This window comes from Homalodisca vitripennis, chromosome 3 (genome assembly GCF_021130785.1).
Source record: "Homalodisca vitripennis isolate AUS2020 chromosome 3, UT_GWSS_2.1, whole genome shotgun sequence".
Lineage (NCBI taxonomy): Eukaryota > Metazoa > Arthropoda > Insecta > Hemiptera > Cicadellidae > Homalodisca > Homalodisca vitripennis.
The window spans coordinates 144,130,490-144,146,372 of record NC_060209.1 but is presented as its reverse complement, the minus strand read 5'-3'; the positions used below and the strand labels follow the sequence as shown (position 1 = coordinate 144,146,372).

Genomic DNA, 15,883 nt, shown 5'->3' with positions numbered 1-15,883 from the left:
ATAAGTTCTAAGGGACAGAAAAATTCCTTTTGAGATTTTCCCGGTTCTACTAGAGATTCCCGGTTTCTTCCCAGTTTTTTGAATTTCCTGGTTGAGTGGCCATCCCTGATTTTAAAAACTGATTCGAAAGATTCTGTTCAAGTGTTAATTTTGCCATTCTACAATTCTTGATAGATTTTTTAACACTTGATAAAGTATGAAGAGGTTGATTTCAATTTTTTATATTGGTTATACTACCACTATGAATAAAGAAGCTCTTTAACTCAATAAAAATATTTTAATTAATCAAATTTGGATTGATTACGCACATTTCATGTGGTGGGACAACAAAACCAGTACAACTGTAATATTTATATTACAATAATAGCTCAACAAATATAATGAAAAAACTAATGGTAACTTTTTGTTTTGGTTATATTAGCGTTAAAAATTATTGGTACGGTAACAAGAAATTTATCTGATAAAATATATACAGCAATAAAAGTAAAACTTTCATAAAAATATAGAATAAACAAATGTAAACATCTTAATAAAATAATCATGCTTCTATTAATATTTATTTAAGTAGTTATAACTTATTGGGTTGAACACATCCAAGTTGTTTTATTATTGGGTTGTATTAATAAAATTAGTACATTCATGCTCAGCAATATTATCACTTGCTGAACTCTTGAATATTCTTCAGTAACTGGTTTTCATGGATTTACGAATTAAAAAACACCACTGGATTAAAAATATGTTAAAAACATGAAAGGACTTTATTTGAGTGGCTGGAAAACATTATATCTGTCTGTCCACACAATATCTTGAGAATGAATTAACATGTTGACTTAAAACTATCCACAAAGCTTTATTTCTACATATGCAACATTGAGTTTGATAATGGTGCATGTCCATGGGATATGGCTGAGCATTAGCAAACTTTTTTATATAGGTATGAGGGCTGTTAAACCTCCAATCCCTCACCATAACGGTCACTGACAGGTTTGCAATGTGCGCAATAGTCGATGAAAAATCTTCGTCACTACATCATTTGTTACTGCCGAATGAAATAGTGCAGTAAGAATTCATCAGAGAATGTGCGGTGTGTATGGAGAAAACATCATTCGCGTCAAAAGTTTAAGGATGTGACGCGTAGATAACCACAGGAAATAAAGCAACTGATAATCGAGACAATGTTTGGTTTTTAGAAGAAAATTTATTATAAAGCTAATTTTTCCCCATTGACTACTATTATGTAGACAATTGTATGACTGAAAGTCTCCATCCATACCACTCTTGCATCCCTCCCACCCATAAGGCATTGTAAAATTTTAGTTCACATGTCATATCTTTGTAAATAGCAATTGTACAAATATGTTCTTTTGAGATTTATTTTTCATATTCAATTGTCTACAAATAATGTCATATTACTTGCTTTAAAAAACTTGATGGTTTAATACATAATTACAAATATGTTATCACTTTTTTTATAATTTTCCACATTAGTTTTAAAATATGTACAATCCAACAAAACACTTTGAATAAAAGTTTTAGCACATTTTGTAAACTTTCCATGCATATAAACAATTCTATAGTTTAATGCAGTGTTTATTTTGGAAAGCGACTGCAGTAAGGCATTCTGTCAGAATTTAATTTTTGACATATTAATTATTGATTAATTGTAATAAAGTAATTTTTTTACGACAAAAAATATTTTATTTCAACTATTTTACTTTGAAAATATTTTTCATGTAACATTGATATTGAAGGTTTTTTTTAGTATACATATGAGCAAGTATTGTCTCCCCCGGGTCTCCACTGCCTGCTTTGACTAGAATAGAGCAAAACTTCTCTTTTTGCAAAGTGACAAATACCGAGTTATTGCCCGTTATCCCTCATTTGATCTTGACAGAAGACAGTCCCTACCCCTAATGTTACCTGTTCTGATTATCCTCTGTAACTCCGGAAGCAGCGCAAGGGCCCTTTTATAAATCCAATGAGGGGTTTCCTCATCTTACTGTCCTAAGTAAACAAAAAATGTTCAATATAAGTTAGCCATTAAATGTTGAAGTTGACTGAGCATGAATGTGTTAATTTCATTTCACATTCCTTTGTTTCAGTTCATTATTGAAGAAAATCATTTGAAAAAAAAAACAACATAATTAACGATCCTAAAAATGTTCGATTATGGCAAATTCAGTAATTTTTTCAATTAAAAATTAACTCCTAGATACTGAGTTAAAATTATCTATAAAGTTATTATATACTGGTCAGTTAAACATGATGACTAGGAACATTTGGCTATAATGTGGCCGGTATTACGAATTGATTATCTTCTTCCTTCCTCATCTTCATCAAGTGTACATTCTGGAACATAAACAGGTTTTAACTTTTATATCAGGAAGATGTTTCAGATGCACTATGAGAATTATTTAAGTGTAACAGATGTTGACTTAGTGTTTATTATTATTATTATACAGGGTGGTTATAAATTATTGTACACATTTTAAGATTGAAAAAAATAAACAACCAATCAACTTAAAAACATGGGAATTGTTTTATTAAATTGTAAATTTAAAACAGTTTTATATACTGACTGAAAATTAATAATTGTACACATTACAATAATTATAAAAAGTAGTTATAAAAAGAAAGTAAAAATGTCACTTAAACTGTGGGTGTAAGGTATGATTCTTCTTAATGACTTGTGTTGTGACATAGTCAGCTGGTCAACAATGGATCTTTCCACACCAGCTGTTAATTACAGTTGACTAAACAAACACTAAACTAACCTCAGTATCAAAATGGCTAGTGTGCAAGAAAAAGCAAGGTGTGTTCTTTGGTTTCATGAAAGCAGATCTGTAATAACTGTTCAAAGAAGGTTTCGTTTAGAGTATGGCCGCAATCCTCCGAGTAACAATTCTATAAAACGCTGGAATAGGCAGTTTGAACAGACGGGAAGTGTCCAACATAGAAAAGGTGCTGGTAGACCTCCAGTTTCTGAAGCTATTGTTGATCAAGTAAGAGAATTGTTTACGAGGAGCCCTGGTAAGTCTACTCGGCGTGCAAGTTTGGAATTAGGATTACCTCGATCAACAGTCTTAAAAATTTTGCATAAACACCTTAAGCTCCATCCATACAAAATTCAGTTATTACATGAACTAAAACCTAACGATAAACCTCGACGCTACGATTTTGCTGTTAGATTACTTGACCTCGAAGAACAAACAATAAACATTGGAGAAAGCAATTTCTTGAAAAAGTTTATTTTTTCTGATGAAGCAACCTTTCATGTTTCTGGTAAGGTGAATAGACACAATTGTAGGATTTGGGGTACTGAAAATCCTCATAATGTTCGAGAACAAGAAAGAGACAGTCCTAAAATAAACGTTTGGTGTGCATTGACTATAGATGAAGTGATAGGACCCTTTTTCTTTGCAGAACCGACAGTCACTAAAGAGGTATACCTCGACATGCTTGAACTTTTTGCAATACCGCAAATTGAGCATAGACAACCAAATGTTTACTGGCAGCAAGATGGTGCCCCTCCACACTGGGGTAAGATAGTACGTGACTACCTAAATGACACGTTTCCTGGTCGTTGGATTGGACGGGATGGTCCAATTCCTTGTCCTCCACGTTCCCCAGACATTACACCCTTAGACTTTTTTTTGTGGGGCTATGTCAAGGACAGAGTCTTCGCCAAAAAAGTTCAAGATATTGAGGAACTCAAGAATAGAGTTCGAGAGGTTATTGGAAGCATAACTCCAGCAATGCTCAGAAACACATGGTGTGAGGTTGAATTGAATTTAGACTACAAACTTTGCGTGCAAACCTCGGAGAGCACGTGGAATTAGTTTAGTTTCCTTGTAAAAGTATGAGTAACAGTAATCTTTTTGTCCTTCATTGGTAATAAAACTGTTTTAAATTTGCTATTTAATAAAACAATTTCCATGTTTTAAGTTGATTGGTTATTTATTTATTCAATCTTAAAATGTGTACAATAATTTATAACCACCCTGTATTATATTAATATCTATATTATTTTTAAATTGCGCTTAATTTCATAAAATTGTAAAAAATTCTAACATTGGATCAAAAATCACAATAGAAGATCAATAGATGGCTATGTTTACAATACATTGTTTTGTGAATTGTGTGATTCACTTTACATATATTAAAGTAGTAAAATAAATGTATTACTCAGACAAATTTCACTTTCTTAACACATTAGCTGCCACGTCGGGCCAAATGGACCGACGCTCTACATCTTTAAGAGATTGCACGTCGGGTAAAGTGGCCCGACAGCATAACAATGACGGTACCTGCCATTTTGATTACCTTCGTGCCTGTGCTGCACCCTGACGACTCAAACTGAAACTGATTGAACTATGAAGAGTTCTGCTACTAACAGAACGTTGTTTGTTGTGTTTATTTTTGTTATTAGTGATATGAATGAGATTGCTACATTGGACATTTGTGTCGGGCCACATTGCCCGACGGGTATTTTTATCGGTGTTAGAATATAAAATAATAAGGTTTTAGCCTTATTATTGCTACCAGGAAGAATAAAATATATGATTTGTTATTTTACAGTAAAAAGAGATTTATTTCATAAGTTTCACAAAAAGTAAATGTAGTAAATAAAAAGTTGTATCTTATTTATTTTCATATTTTTTGCCTTCCTTACTATTCAAATAATTTAATCTTATAAGTAAAGAAAAATAAGTAAATACAAAATTACCCTATACAAAAGATGAATGAAGATATACTATTTGTGTATAATTTTGAAGCATGTTTCACACAAAAATGGTTTTTCTGGATATTCACTGCAAAACGTAGTTACTTGTGTCAAATTTCTTGCTACCTTACGTCCTTTTTCCTCTGATACATTTTTGTAGCACAACTTGCACACCTTTCTTTGTCGGCGTTTTTGTACTCCTCCACCAACAAAAGCAGATGACGTCAGGTAGTGGTGCTCTGTAGTGGTCACATTTGGAATGCGTGGCTCTTCCTGCACGTTCATCAAGGAACAGGCCAATTCCTCTCTAAACTTAGTGATAGAGACTAAGTTTTGTTTTTTTTATTATGAGATGTAGTGTGGTTAAGAAAATTATTGTAGGCCAACCAACTATTTACCACTGCAGTTCCAAGAAGAAGTTCTTCAGCTAGTTTGTGGAACAAACACATTGTCTTCCGTACTGCAGTGTTATATGATGACATTTGATCGGATACATCTATCCCAACCTTCGCCTTATTGTAGTCAACGATGACTAATGGCTTCATTACATTTGGCCCTCCAACTTTTTTTGGTCAAGGACGACGTACTCCGGCCTATGGAATGTGGAAAGCATGTGTACCTCCCTTTTGTCTTTCCACTTGGTAACAATACACCATCTTTATTTTCGGAGCAAACCATTTCACCTTTACTAAGTTTTTGTTTTAAAAGGTTTTTTGGTAGGCCTTTACGACTTTTTCTCACGGTACCAGCAAGATGTGTTTTGTTTGACAACAAAGCATCAGCCAATTCTACTGATGTATAGTAGTTGTCCGTATATAAATTGTGGCCTTTATTTAAAAAGTTTGTCATGAGTTCCAGTACCACTTTAGTCGCAACAGATCTGTCTTTTGTCACTTCTACAGTACCTTTCCCCATGTATACTTTTACTGCATAAGTATAACCCGTTTTATCACACAGCTTGAATATTTTTATCCCATACTTGTGGGCCTTTCCGGGAATATACTGCCGGAAACCTAGTCTACCACGAAACGGCACCATAGTTTCATCAATAACTAAATCTTGCTCTGCTACTTTCAAAGTGAAGAATAAATTGTTTAGTGCTAGAAGCAGAGGTTTTATTTTACTAATTCGCCCATCTCTTTTGAGGTTTTCATTACCGTTAAAATGTCAGAAACGTAATAGTAACTGAAACCTGTTTCTACTCATTATTTTTCGGGCAACTGAGAATTTATACAAAGGGTTTTTAGACCAATAATCACTGATTCTTGGAAGTCCTACTAAACCCATATATAAAAGAAGGCCAATAAATTGTTTCATTTCCCCATGATTGGTATTTTTCCAGTCTTTTAGCCTACTCTTACGACTTAGTCGCAGCTTTGAAATTACTTCATTTGCATTATGATTAGTTTCTACAACCATAAGTTGAACTACTTCATCTGTCAGCTGTGGTGATTTGACTAATTAAAATGTGGTTGAAATGATTATGTGCTCTACATTTATAAGTAATTTTACCATTTAAACAAAATATTTTTATGTTTTATTCAATACTATAGTGAAATTTTGTATGCACTGAACAAAATTAGACAATAAATTTCAAGAGGTATTTTAAAAATATAAAATGTTTTATCAAATATAAATGGACTTACTGCAAGGTATGGTTAGACTAGCATAAAAATCACATGTATCTGAAGATTTAATCCAATCTTATTAATTAACAAGGAAACACTGTGAGTTCTTTATATTGAAATTAAAATTCATAAAAATGTTTTTGAACAAACTTGTAGATGACTAATATAAAAAAGGATTTGGAAAAACTATCTTAGATTTACAATCACTGCACTACGTGAGTCACAATGTGGACTATACAATAGCCAGATGCCGTCATGAGAAGCACCTGTACAAACAGTAATCAACCTATCTAGTTTGTAAAGGCTAGAGAAAGTTGACCTTTAACCACTGATAACAACTTGCGATTACCACTGAGACTTGTGTGGTTCTAATACCAACGACAAGTATTAAATAAAAAACAATATTACTTCCACATCACTCCTATAGAATAATACATACATATTGATTGAAATATACTCAGTCCTTAAATATATGTAAAAATACTAGTAAACTCATATTACTGGCTTGAGTGTATTTAAATTGTTAATCTTTTATAGGAGTATAAAAATACTTAAAATAAATTTAATAAATACTAACTTGATTGATTTAACTATTTTGACTCATTTTTTGATTTTTTGATTCATATTTTAATTAAACCTGTCCACCAAAAATCGACAGACAGGCAGCCAAAGCCTAAAAAACTGACTTTTAAAATGTCCAAAATTAAAACTAGTGGCTCTAAATACCCCTGTGGTGCCTGTGACATCGGAGTCAAATACTCATCTATTAAGTGCACTGGCTCATGTCAACTATGGTACCATGGAGGCTGTGTTAACATTAAGGACAAACAACTAAAAAAACTAACAACAAATGAAATTAAAAATTGGATGTGCAAGAAATGCCTTAACATTCCAAAATCACCTGTGAACCAATTATCTGAAAACACCCCATGCGACATCTTAGAGACGGAAGAAAGAAATAACACGAGCCTAAATATCCCTAAAATCCATGATACTGAAATAGAGGAAATTACAACCAAAGTAAAAAACTTTGAAAACCAAGAAAACGCTGACCTCGAAACATCGCTCACCTTAGCTGCAGAGGTAGGGAGTGCGCTACTTGCTGAAAACCAGAAACTTAAACAAGACCTATACCAAACTAGCCTACAGAACTGTAAGCTAAATGCAAAAATCTTAGAACTAGAAAACAAAAATGAACTAATCTATGAAGAACAAATAGCACAACTAGAAACTGAAAAGGAGCGCATTCTGAACAGAAATAACTTCTTGGAAAATCTGGCTTACGAACTGGAAAAGCAGCTAGTGAAAGAAAAAGAAATGCAAGAACAGCTGAAGAAGAACTTTGAAGAGCATGACAAAGAAAAAGAAGTAACAATTACCAAATTAGAAAAAAGGGCTCAAGAAATGCAACGCAAATCTCACTTTGAAAAGGGAAACACAATGGACAAATACACAATATCTGAAAAAATACTGAAAAACTCAGAAACACAGACAAGCAATAATGAAACACCGGCCATGAATACAAACATGTATGTACTAACACAATTAGCCGAACTGAAATTACGACTTAATAAGCTGGAGAACCTGAGTGTTACAACACAAAAACAGGATATGACATTTAACAAAACTGAAGATATGACATTTGACAAAACTGAAGACCTGAGAACAGCCACACTTCCGACTCCAATGACTTCCAGAACACCTAAACAAACAAAGCAAGGACAGGAAGAAGAATTTCCAATCCCACACAAAAAATCAAAGACACAGAAAACGAGAAATGTTTACAGCGCATCACTGCAAATAACAAAGTACAGATCGAACCAAGGCTTAAATACAGAGTCACATACAACAGACCACACCATTACAAAGCTCCGAACCGAAAATTCCACACACGAAAATGAAACTTACAAAAATAATTTCAAAGTGACAATAGCCCCTCCTATCACAGCCACAAAACTCAACTCTGGTGAAACCATAGCTGACTTATACTATAAGCAAACTAAAAAATTAAAACTGGAAAATGTAAAACAAAAATCGCTACATCCTCCACCACCTCTGAACAGTATTTTAAACCCTGAAACAAACAGACAATTACCATCCCCTGAAAACCCTAAATACACCACACTACCAAATAACAGCCCTTTTTTAGAAGCGGGCCTGAAGGGAAAAGAACACACATAACAATAGCTACACCAACAGAACAAAACACAAATCTTAATCAATTCACTCTCCTTCACCAGAATATTAACTGGCTGTCAAACAAAATTGAAAGGCTAAATCATTTTTTAAGCCACAATAAACCAGACTTTATTATATTAACAGAGCATGGACTTAATCAAGAAAAACTAGAAAGAACAAACATAGAAGGCTACTCTCTCGTTGGAGGCTTTACGAGAAAGAACCACATTAAGGGAGGAGTGGCAGGCTATGTTAAACAAGACCTACAAAAATTTGTAAAACTACTAGAAACCAGCTCAGATGAAACTGAACTTATCTGTGAGTCAGCCCTTTTCGAAATCAAACTTAGAAAGGAAACAATAAATGTCCTCGGGGTCTACAGACCGCCAAGCACAAAGATAGACAATGCCATCGATATACTATTAAATGTACTGGACAAAGCACTTAGCACATACAAAAAAATCATAGTCATGGGTGATATTAATGCCGACAATCTGCAGGAGAACAGTGATAACACTAAATTAAAAGAACTTCTCGCTGCATTTGACTTGGTAAGGATGCAGCTCCCACCCACAAGAATCACCCATGAAACTTCAAAATCAATAGACTGGGTGTGCACTAACATAAACCCAGAATTAGTAAAAACATCAGTAATCCAAAGCGGCCTCTCTGACCACACAGCACAATTAACCACACTAACCATAGTAAAACACTGTCCCACCAAAATTAAAACAAAGAAGAGAAATTTCAACAAAAAATCAATAGAAAACTTCAAATCAACTCTAGCCAAACAAAAATGGGATGCTGTGTACCACTCCAACAACACTGACGCAGCTTACAACATATTCCACAATATCATCCAAGCAACCCTTGACAACACCTGCCCACTGAAGACCTTCAAAAATAAACATAACAAAACCCAGACCTGGGACATTGAATGCACAAGACTTAAGGAACAGTACATCCGAGCCCTAGAAAAAGAGCAGTGCACAGGCCGAATAGAAGACAAAACAGAGACAATAGCCAGGAAAAAGGACTACGACTTAAAGCTCAAAAAGCTCAAAAAAGAGTCGGTAGCAGCACATATAAGTAACTCAGAAAATAAGCCCAGAGCCCTATGGCAAATAATAAACAAAGAGAAGACAGCCAGACACAAAACGAACAACCAAATACACCTTCAAATCAATGGAAAAATACTTCACAACCCTGCAGAAGTAGCAGACTGCTTTAACAAATTTTTCTCCTCAATAGCACAAAGAACTCTCCAAAACAGCCACTTAAATGCCACAAATACTACAAGCCAAAATCCCCCGCCACTCACTAACAACACTTTTCAGTTCGAACCAACAACAAAAGAAGAAGTGAAGAAAACAATAGACTCCATGAAAACAAAAACCTCATCTGGCCTAGATAACATCTCATCAAAACTAGCAAAAATCTGTAAAGAAGAAATTTCTGATCCCCTAACACACATCATAAACATATCCTTACAACAAGGGATTTACCCTGAAAAACTAAAAACAGCAAAAGTATACCCGAAGTACAAAAAAGGACCAACCACCGACATGACTAGCTACCGACCAATATCACTCATATCCACCTTCTCCAAAATTATTGAAAAAATAGTACTGGAAAGACTTTTACAATATCTTGAGCACAATAGCCTACTAACTAAACATCAGCATGGTTTCATGAAAGGACGATCCACAACCACGGCCTTGATTCAACTTATAGAGCATGTCATAGACAAACTGGAAGAGGGCCACACTGCTACTAGTTTATTCTTAGACTTTACAAAAGCATTTGACTGCTTAAATCATAAACGCCTTCTTCAAAAACTAAAAAGCATGGGTGTAAAAGATAAAACTGCAGATTGGTTCTGGAACTACCTAAACAACAGGAAACAACTGGTGGAAATCCAATACACTAAAAACAATTTATTAGAAAAAGTTCAGTCAAAAACTGCCGACATGCAGATGGGAGTGCCACAAGGATCAGTGCTGGGCCCGGTCCTGTTCCTACTGCTTACGAACGACCTACCTGACTACTTAGAGCGCATCTGCCACACAACCATGTACGCAGATGACACTGTCATAACAATATCTAACAAAACCACGCAACACCTTGCCAGAAGTCTAAGCAGCGCCCTAATCACAACAAAACAATACTGCATCTCGAACAACTTAGTGCTAAATGACAATAAAACTGTTCAAATAAACTTCTCCACCAGGCAAAAAAATACACATCTTCCAATCACTGACCTAGAAACAAAAAACCAAACAAATCACCTTGGTATATTAATTGACGAACATATAACCTGGAAAGCACACACTGAACAGCTTTGCAAAAAATTAAGCACCAGCATATTTGTAATACGCAGAATTAAACAGATTAGCAATAAAGACGCAGCTAAAACAGCCTACTTTTCACTATTTGAAACACATCTCAGATATGGTATAGCACTATGGGGAGGAACAGCTAACTGCAACATGGAGAAGATCCTCAGGCAGCAAAAACTAGCAATAAGAGCTCTAGAAGGACTCCAATACCAAGAAAGCTGCCGGGAAGCATTTAGAAAATTGAAGATCCTCACAGTAGTAAACTTGTACATCCTAGAAGTAATTCTGCATGCGGTACACTCAAGAAAAACTAGAAACAGAGACCTTCACCAGTATCACACACGCCATGTCCTTGACTTCACATTGCCTGTACACCACCTGAGCCTCACAGCCAGGAAACCATCATATAAGGGAGCAGCCTACTTCAATAAACTTCCAGAATCCCTAAAGAATGAACCACCCAAACGTTTAAAAAAAGCATTAACTGCCTGGCTACAAGAGAGACCGTTTTACTCAGAAAGTGAATTTTTAAACTTGTAACTTAGATTAAGCTATGTAATTTTTATACAACCATGAAATCTGTACCAATGACGCATGTACTGTTCTCAACGAACATGTCAATAAAGTGTATTGCCTATTGCCTATTGCCTATTGTCAAGTAATGACGAAAAAAATCTATTGGTTTTCTGTTGTTCGGTAATCAAAAATTAAATTTTGTTGTCTGAGTGAACTGAAACGTTTTCTGCTTACCCTCAAACATTTCCCAGCCCAAATCATTGTCCTTGGCGTTTGTAGAAATTAAAGAAGTACCTGTGATATCTGTAACTGTTCCATTAGCATCAGTAGAATTAAGTTCCACGTTTGATTCTTGATTGTCATCAGAGTAATATTCTGAATCAGTACCAGGAATAAAGTCTAGGTCGCTATCAGTGTCATCCGGTATATCACTAACCACCATTGACTCCACACTGTCATCATCACTTATTTCGGCAAACAAATCACCCGGGGAAGACGGATTCTCAATCATACGTTCGATTTGATCCGGAAGAAGATATCGCCACTCATTTTTACTGATCAATAGTATACACGCACACAACTATCGAAACATTACTTATAAAAAAACACAATGTAGGATTCCAGTAACAAAACACGTCAATTGGCACTCAGCTATGTGGAAAAGGCGGGTTAGAAATAAGCTGATGTAATTGCAGACAGAGAACTAAAGCGCGGGAATTATTCAGGCTGCACATCAACAAAACGGAATATCCCTGAATCAGGCGTCGGGCGTATAGGCCTGACGGTAAATGATTTATGTGATATATCGCCTTGTAAAAAGCTCTGTTGGGCCAATGTGCACGACGCTTTATAAACGTAATAAATACACATAAATCATAAAATCATGTTTATTAGTAACCAAAGAAGAGAAAAATAACAAAAGGTTACAACAATTTATCTTTTAAAAATTTGGCGCTTTAGCACTAAAACGTATTTTTTGGGGTTGGCAGCTAACGTGTTAAATAAATAAATATTTCTGTTTAAAAAAATCATACAACATAACAAAATTATTGTTCACTCTCAGATACCTTAAGAATAAAACAAAGATAACTGATTCTTATTGGTCTCTTTGTAGTAACAACAAAGAGGCATTTTTACATTATTAAACATATAAATTATTTTTAAATGTGGAAAATAAATTAGCATCTGTTATTGCTCATGATGGCATGTTCAAAACGTTTATATCACTACATTTTGCAGAAACATTTTAATTTACAGATGAACTTTTATAAGTTCAGGTAATCCAATATCATTTAATATTTAGTATTCAAGTTGCAAAAATAAAACTAATTTAATTAGTTCATTGATTTGTTTCTCTGAAAGCAAAAAATTGAATTGATAATGTAGTTTCCTAATGAAAGTTAAATGTTATTATTTAATGAAAAGCTTACACATATTACTAAGTTTTTTTCCACTGATACATACTTCCAGCAAATATAAATAAGTAATAATAATGAGTAAATATAAAAAATTCTCTATTCACAATTGTTTACTGTTGCTTTGTAACATCTCTGAATATGGCCTCAATGGCCTGGTTAATTTTTCCAACGGCGCATATACGAGGGTTATTCGGAAAGTAAGGTCCGATTCACGTTAAACAGACAAACAGTAAGCGAGCAGCGAAATGCGCATGCGGCCTGACTCCCGGCATGCATTGCACGCAGAACGACGCCATTTGCAGTGAAATCATTGTAGTCTGCTGTTTTCTGTGCCTTTTTAAAATGTTTAAAACTATTGAACGTCCCGCCGACTGTGAAATACGGTCTGTGATACGGTTTTTGACAGCAAGGAACGTTTCAGCAGCGGATATTCATCCACAGATAAATGAAGTGTACGGTCACTCGACGACGGCGGCCGACTTCTATGACACCGGCATTCAAAAACTCGTAGATCGTTATGACAAGTGTTTAAACAAACATGGAAATTATGTAGAAAAATAGTAATTGATGTCAGGAATAAAATAAAACAAGTTTTTTGAAAAAATCTGCTGTGGTTTTTTTTTAATAAAAAAACGGACCTTACTTTCCGAATTACCCTCGTAACACAACTAACAATTAATTTGGATATAAATGTAAAGGATTCCTACTAATATATATTACTGCAATGGGGGTTTTTCAGTTGGAAGAGTTAACTCCTTATGTTTAGAAATCAGCCTACAGTTTGATTTTAATTTAAAGTTAGTAATTAAAAATTTATGTGAATAAAATTTGTTGTATTAATTTATTTAAATTACATTCTTATTATAAAAATAATTGCTAAACTGTATATATATTCTTTTTTAGCAACTTTTAAATTAAAAACAAACTATTTAAGCACGATTCTATATGGACACAGATTTTGTAGCGGGCATAAAAAATATTGGTAAAAAATGGAATAGAAATAAAAATGTATATTTGAAATAATATTGTTATAAAAGGCAAACACTTAAATTGTAAATTTATTTGGTGAAACGATCACAAAACAAAATATTAATGAATTTGCAGCTTGCAGTCATATTGTAAACAGAGCAGGCTTTAAAATGTAACATGGTGCTAGTAGTAGCAGAAAAAAGGCAAAGATAAACAATTACAACTCAAAAGGTCACAGAACGCGTATTGGCACATAACCTGCCAGAATAATTTGAATCTATTGCCAAAGAGAACATTGTAAATTCAAGATCATGCTGAGATAGTGAGTCCAGGTTCAGTTCCTACTACACCTGCACAATTTGTGAAATATATACTAAGTTTTGTATGCAGATAATAAAAATACCCTTATAGTAAAGTAGTAAAAATATTCACACACAGCTATATTTTTTACTTTTGAACACCAGAAGCCAGTCTTGGAGGAGTTTACAGTTACATTGAAACACAGATACAGTACATACTTCAACCTTTTGTTTGGTAATTTAATTATAACGAAACAACTTATTGTTTAAAGCAATATTTATATTTATTAAAAGAATTCTATACTTTGTTCTTACAGTATCAAATGCTTTACTTAATTCACCCAATGAGAAAAAATATTTGACTGTTTTTCCATTTGATGATAACAGTCAGTATTTGCAGATAAAAGTTGTATTTTTAACTTACACAAAATTTATTATAATGAAAGAAAACTGATTTTGTGTGGGTCTGAATTTGAAAATGATACAGGATTTTTATGGTTTCTGTTTTATGTGGTTGAAATGTGAAACTACCTGGGTGTAAATCTGGTAACAAATCAAATTGCTCTCCTTCATGAAGTCCATTGGTGAGGAAACGTCCAATTCCTGGTTCACTTCCTCCTATTTCCATCTTCATTCCTTCCAGGTCTTCAAGAGGAAACATGCCTTCAACACTTCCAACTGCATGGGGCTCTGGGAGACTGATTCTCTCAGTAGTATCTGACGTCTCTTCTTTTATTCCCAATATGTCCTGTAAATGACTATGTGTGTAATAACTATGATGATAGGTTAATTGTGTCAGAGTGATTATATCTCTCCTGCAGTTACCTACAAATCAACTTGAGTTCTTATTCCATTTATGAAATATAATTAACCGATGATTACATAAACTACTTTAACAACTAAGTCTAAAGTTGTAACAAATTGTTGATAACGTTTTGTTGAGTTGGAATTACAAAATGTATTAACTTATATATTTTGATTTTGTTAACTGACTAATTTAACACTCTACTTATAACTTAACATTCTACCAGGATATTCACTCTTACATCTTCAATGGAGTAATCACAATGCAATTCGTTACAACAGATTGAGTGATAGCATTCATAGCCTCTTGGGAGATGTTCGATAAACCAAACCATTAATTGACCAAAGTATTAAAATGTTTTTAAGAAAAATTAAGTACATGACCGTTAATTCTTACACCTTATAACCATAAGTTAAAAATGATTTTTGTCATATATGTTATTGTTTTGAAAATTTATTCACTGTTATATCTTGCTATTTTTTTATTCTTACTGTACATTTTAGATCACCCCAAGTGGAATTCCCATATAAACCTTGTTATTTCTAATTTTTCAATAATTATTAATGAATTAACCTGTCTACAAATTCACAATTGTAACCAATTTTATATTTGGTGAAGTGAGTAAAATCCAGTCACTAGTGGCTAACATTTAATGCTTAGCTCTAGCTCTAGGCTGAGTGAATAAACAAGTTTTCAATCCAGATAGCAACTGCTAAAGAGTGGTCCATACATGTACAGAAAACTTGAGCAAATGCTAGGTTTGGCAGTTGCTTAGATGCTCCTCAGTTGCAACTATATAAATGACCTGAAATCTGTAATACCAAACAGTTCAATACTGCAATTAAAGGTTAATCATAATCATATTTCTCATTTTCATCTACATCAATCAGTTGTATACTTTGAGAATAACAAAAGAGACATTGAAACAAGAAAATTTTTTTGAAATTCACAGAATGCAAATTTTGGGAACATTCCGAATTTCAATAATAACAAGTAGTGTTTAGAACA

At 33.8% G+C, this 15,883-nt stretch overlaps 1 protein-coding gene across 3 annotated transcripts in view; it reads right to left on the bottom strand.

Moving 5' to 3' along the window:
• Positions 1-257: 257 nt before the first annotated feature.
• LOC124357617 overlaps positions 258-15,883 on the bottom strand; it is a 29,672-nt gene continuing 14,046 nt past the window's right edge. For 2 of the 3 annotated variants that reach the window (XR_006921956.1, XR_006921957.1), the window contains 2 exons: positions 6,370-14,818; positions 258-2,349 (listed from right to left, as the gene is read on the bottom strand). Coding sequence is in view for 1 of the 3 variants with exons in the window: in XM_046809559.1 (XP_046665515.1) it covers positions 2,312-2,349; positions 14,602-14,818 (255 nt within the window). In the remaining 2 variants the exon portion in view is untranslated. The remainder of the gene's footprint in view (positions 2,350-6,369; positions 14,819-15,883) is intronic. The other variant, XM_046809559.1, reaches the window with a different exon arrangement.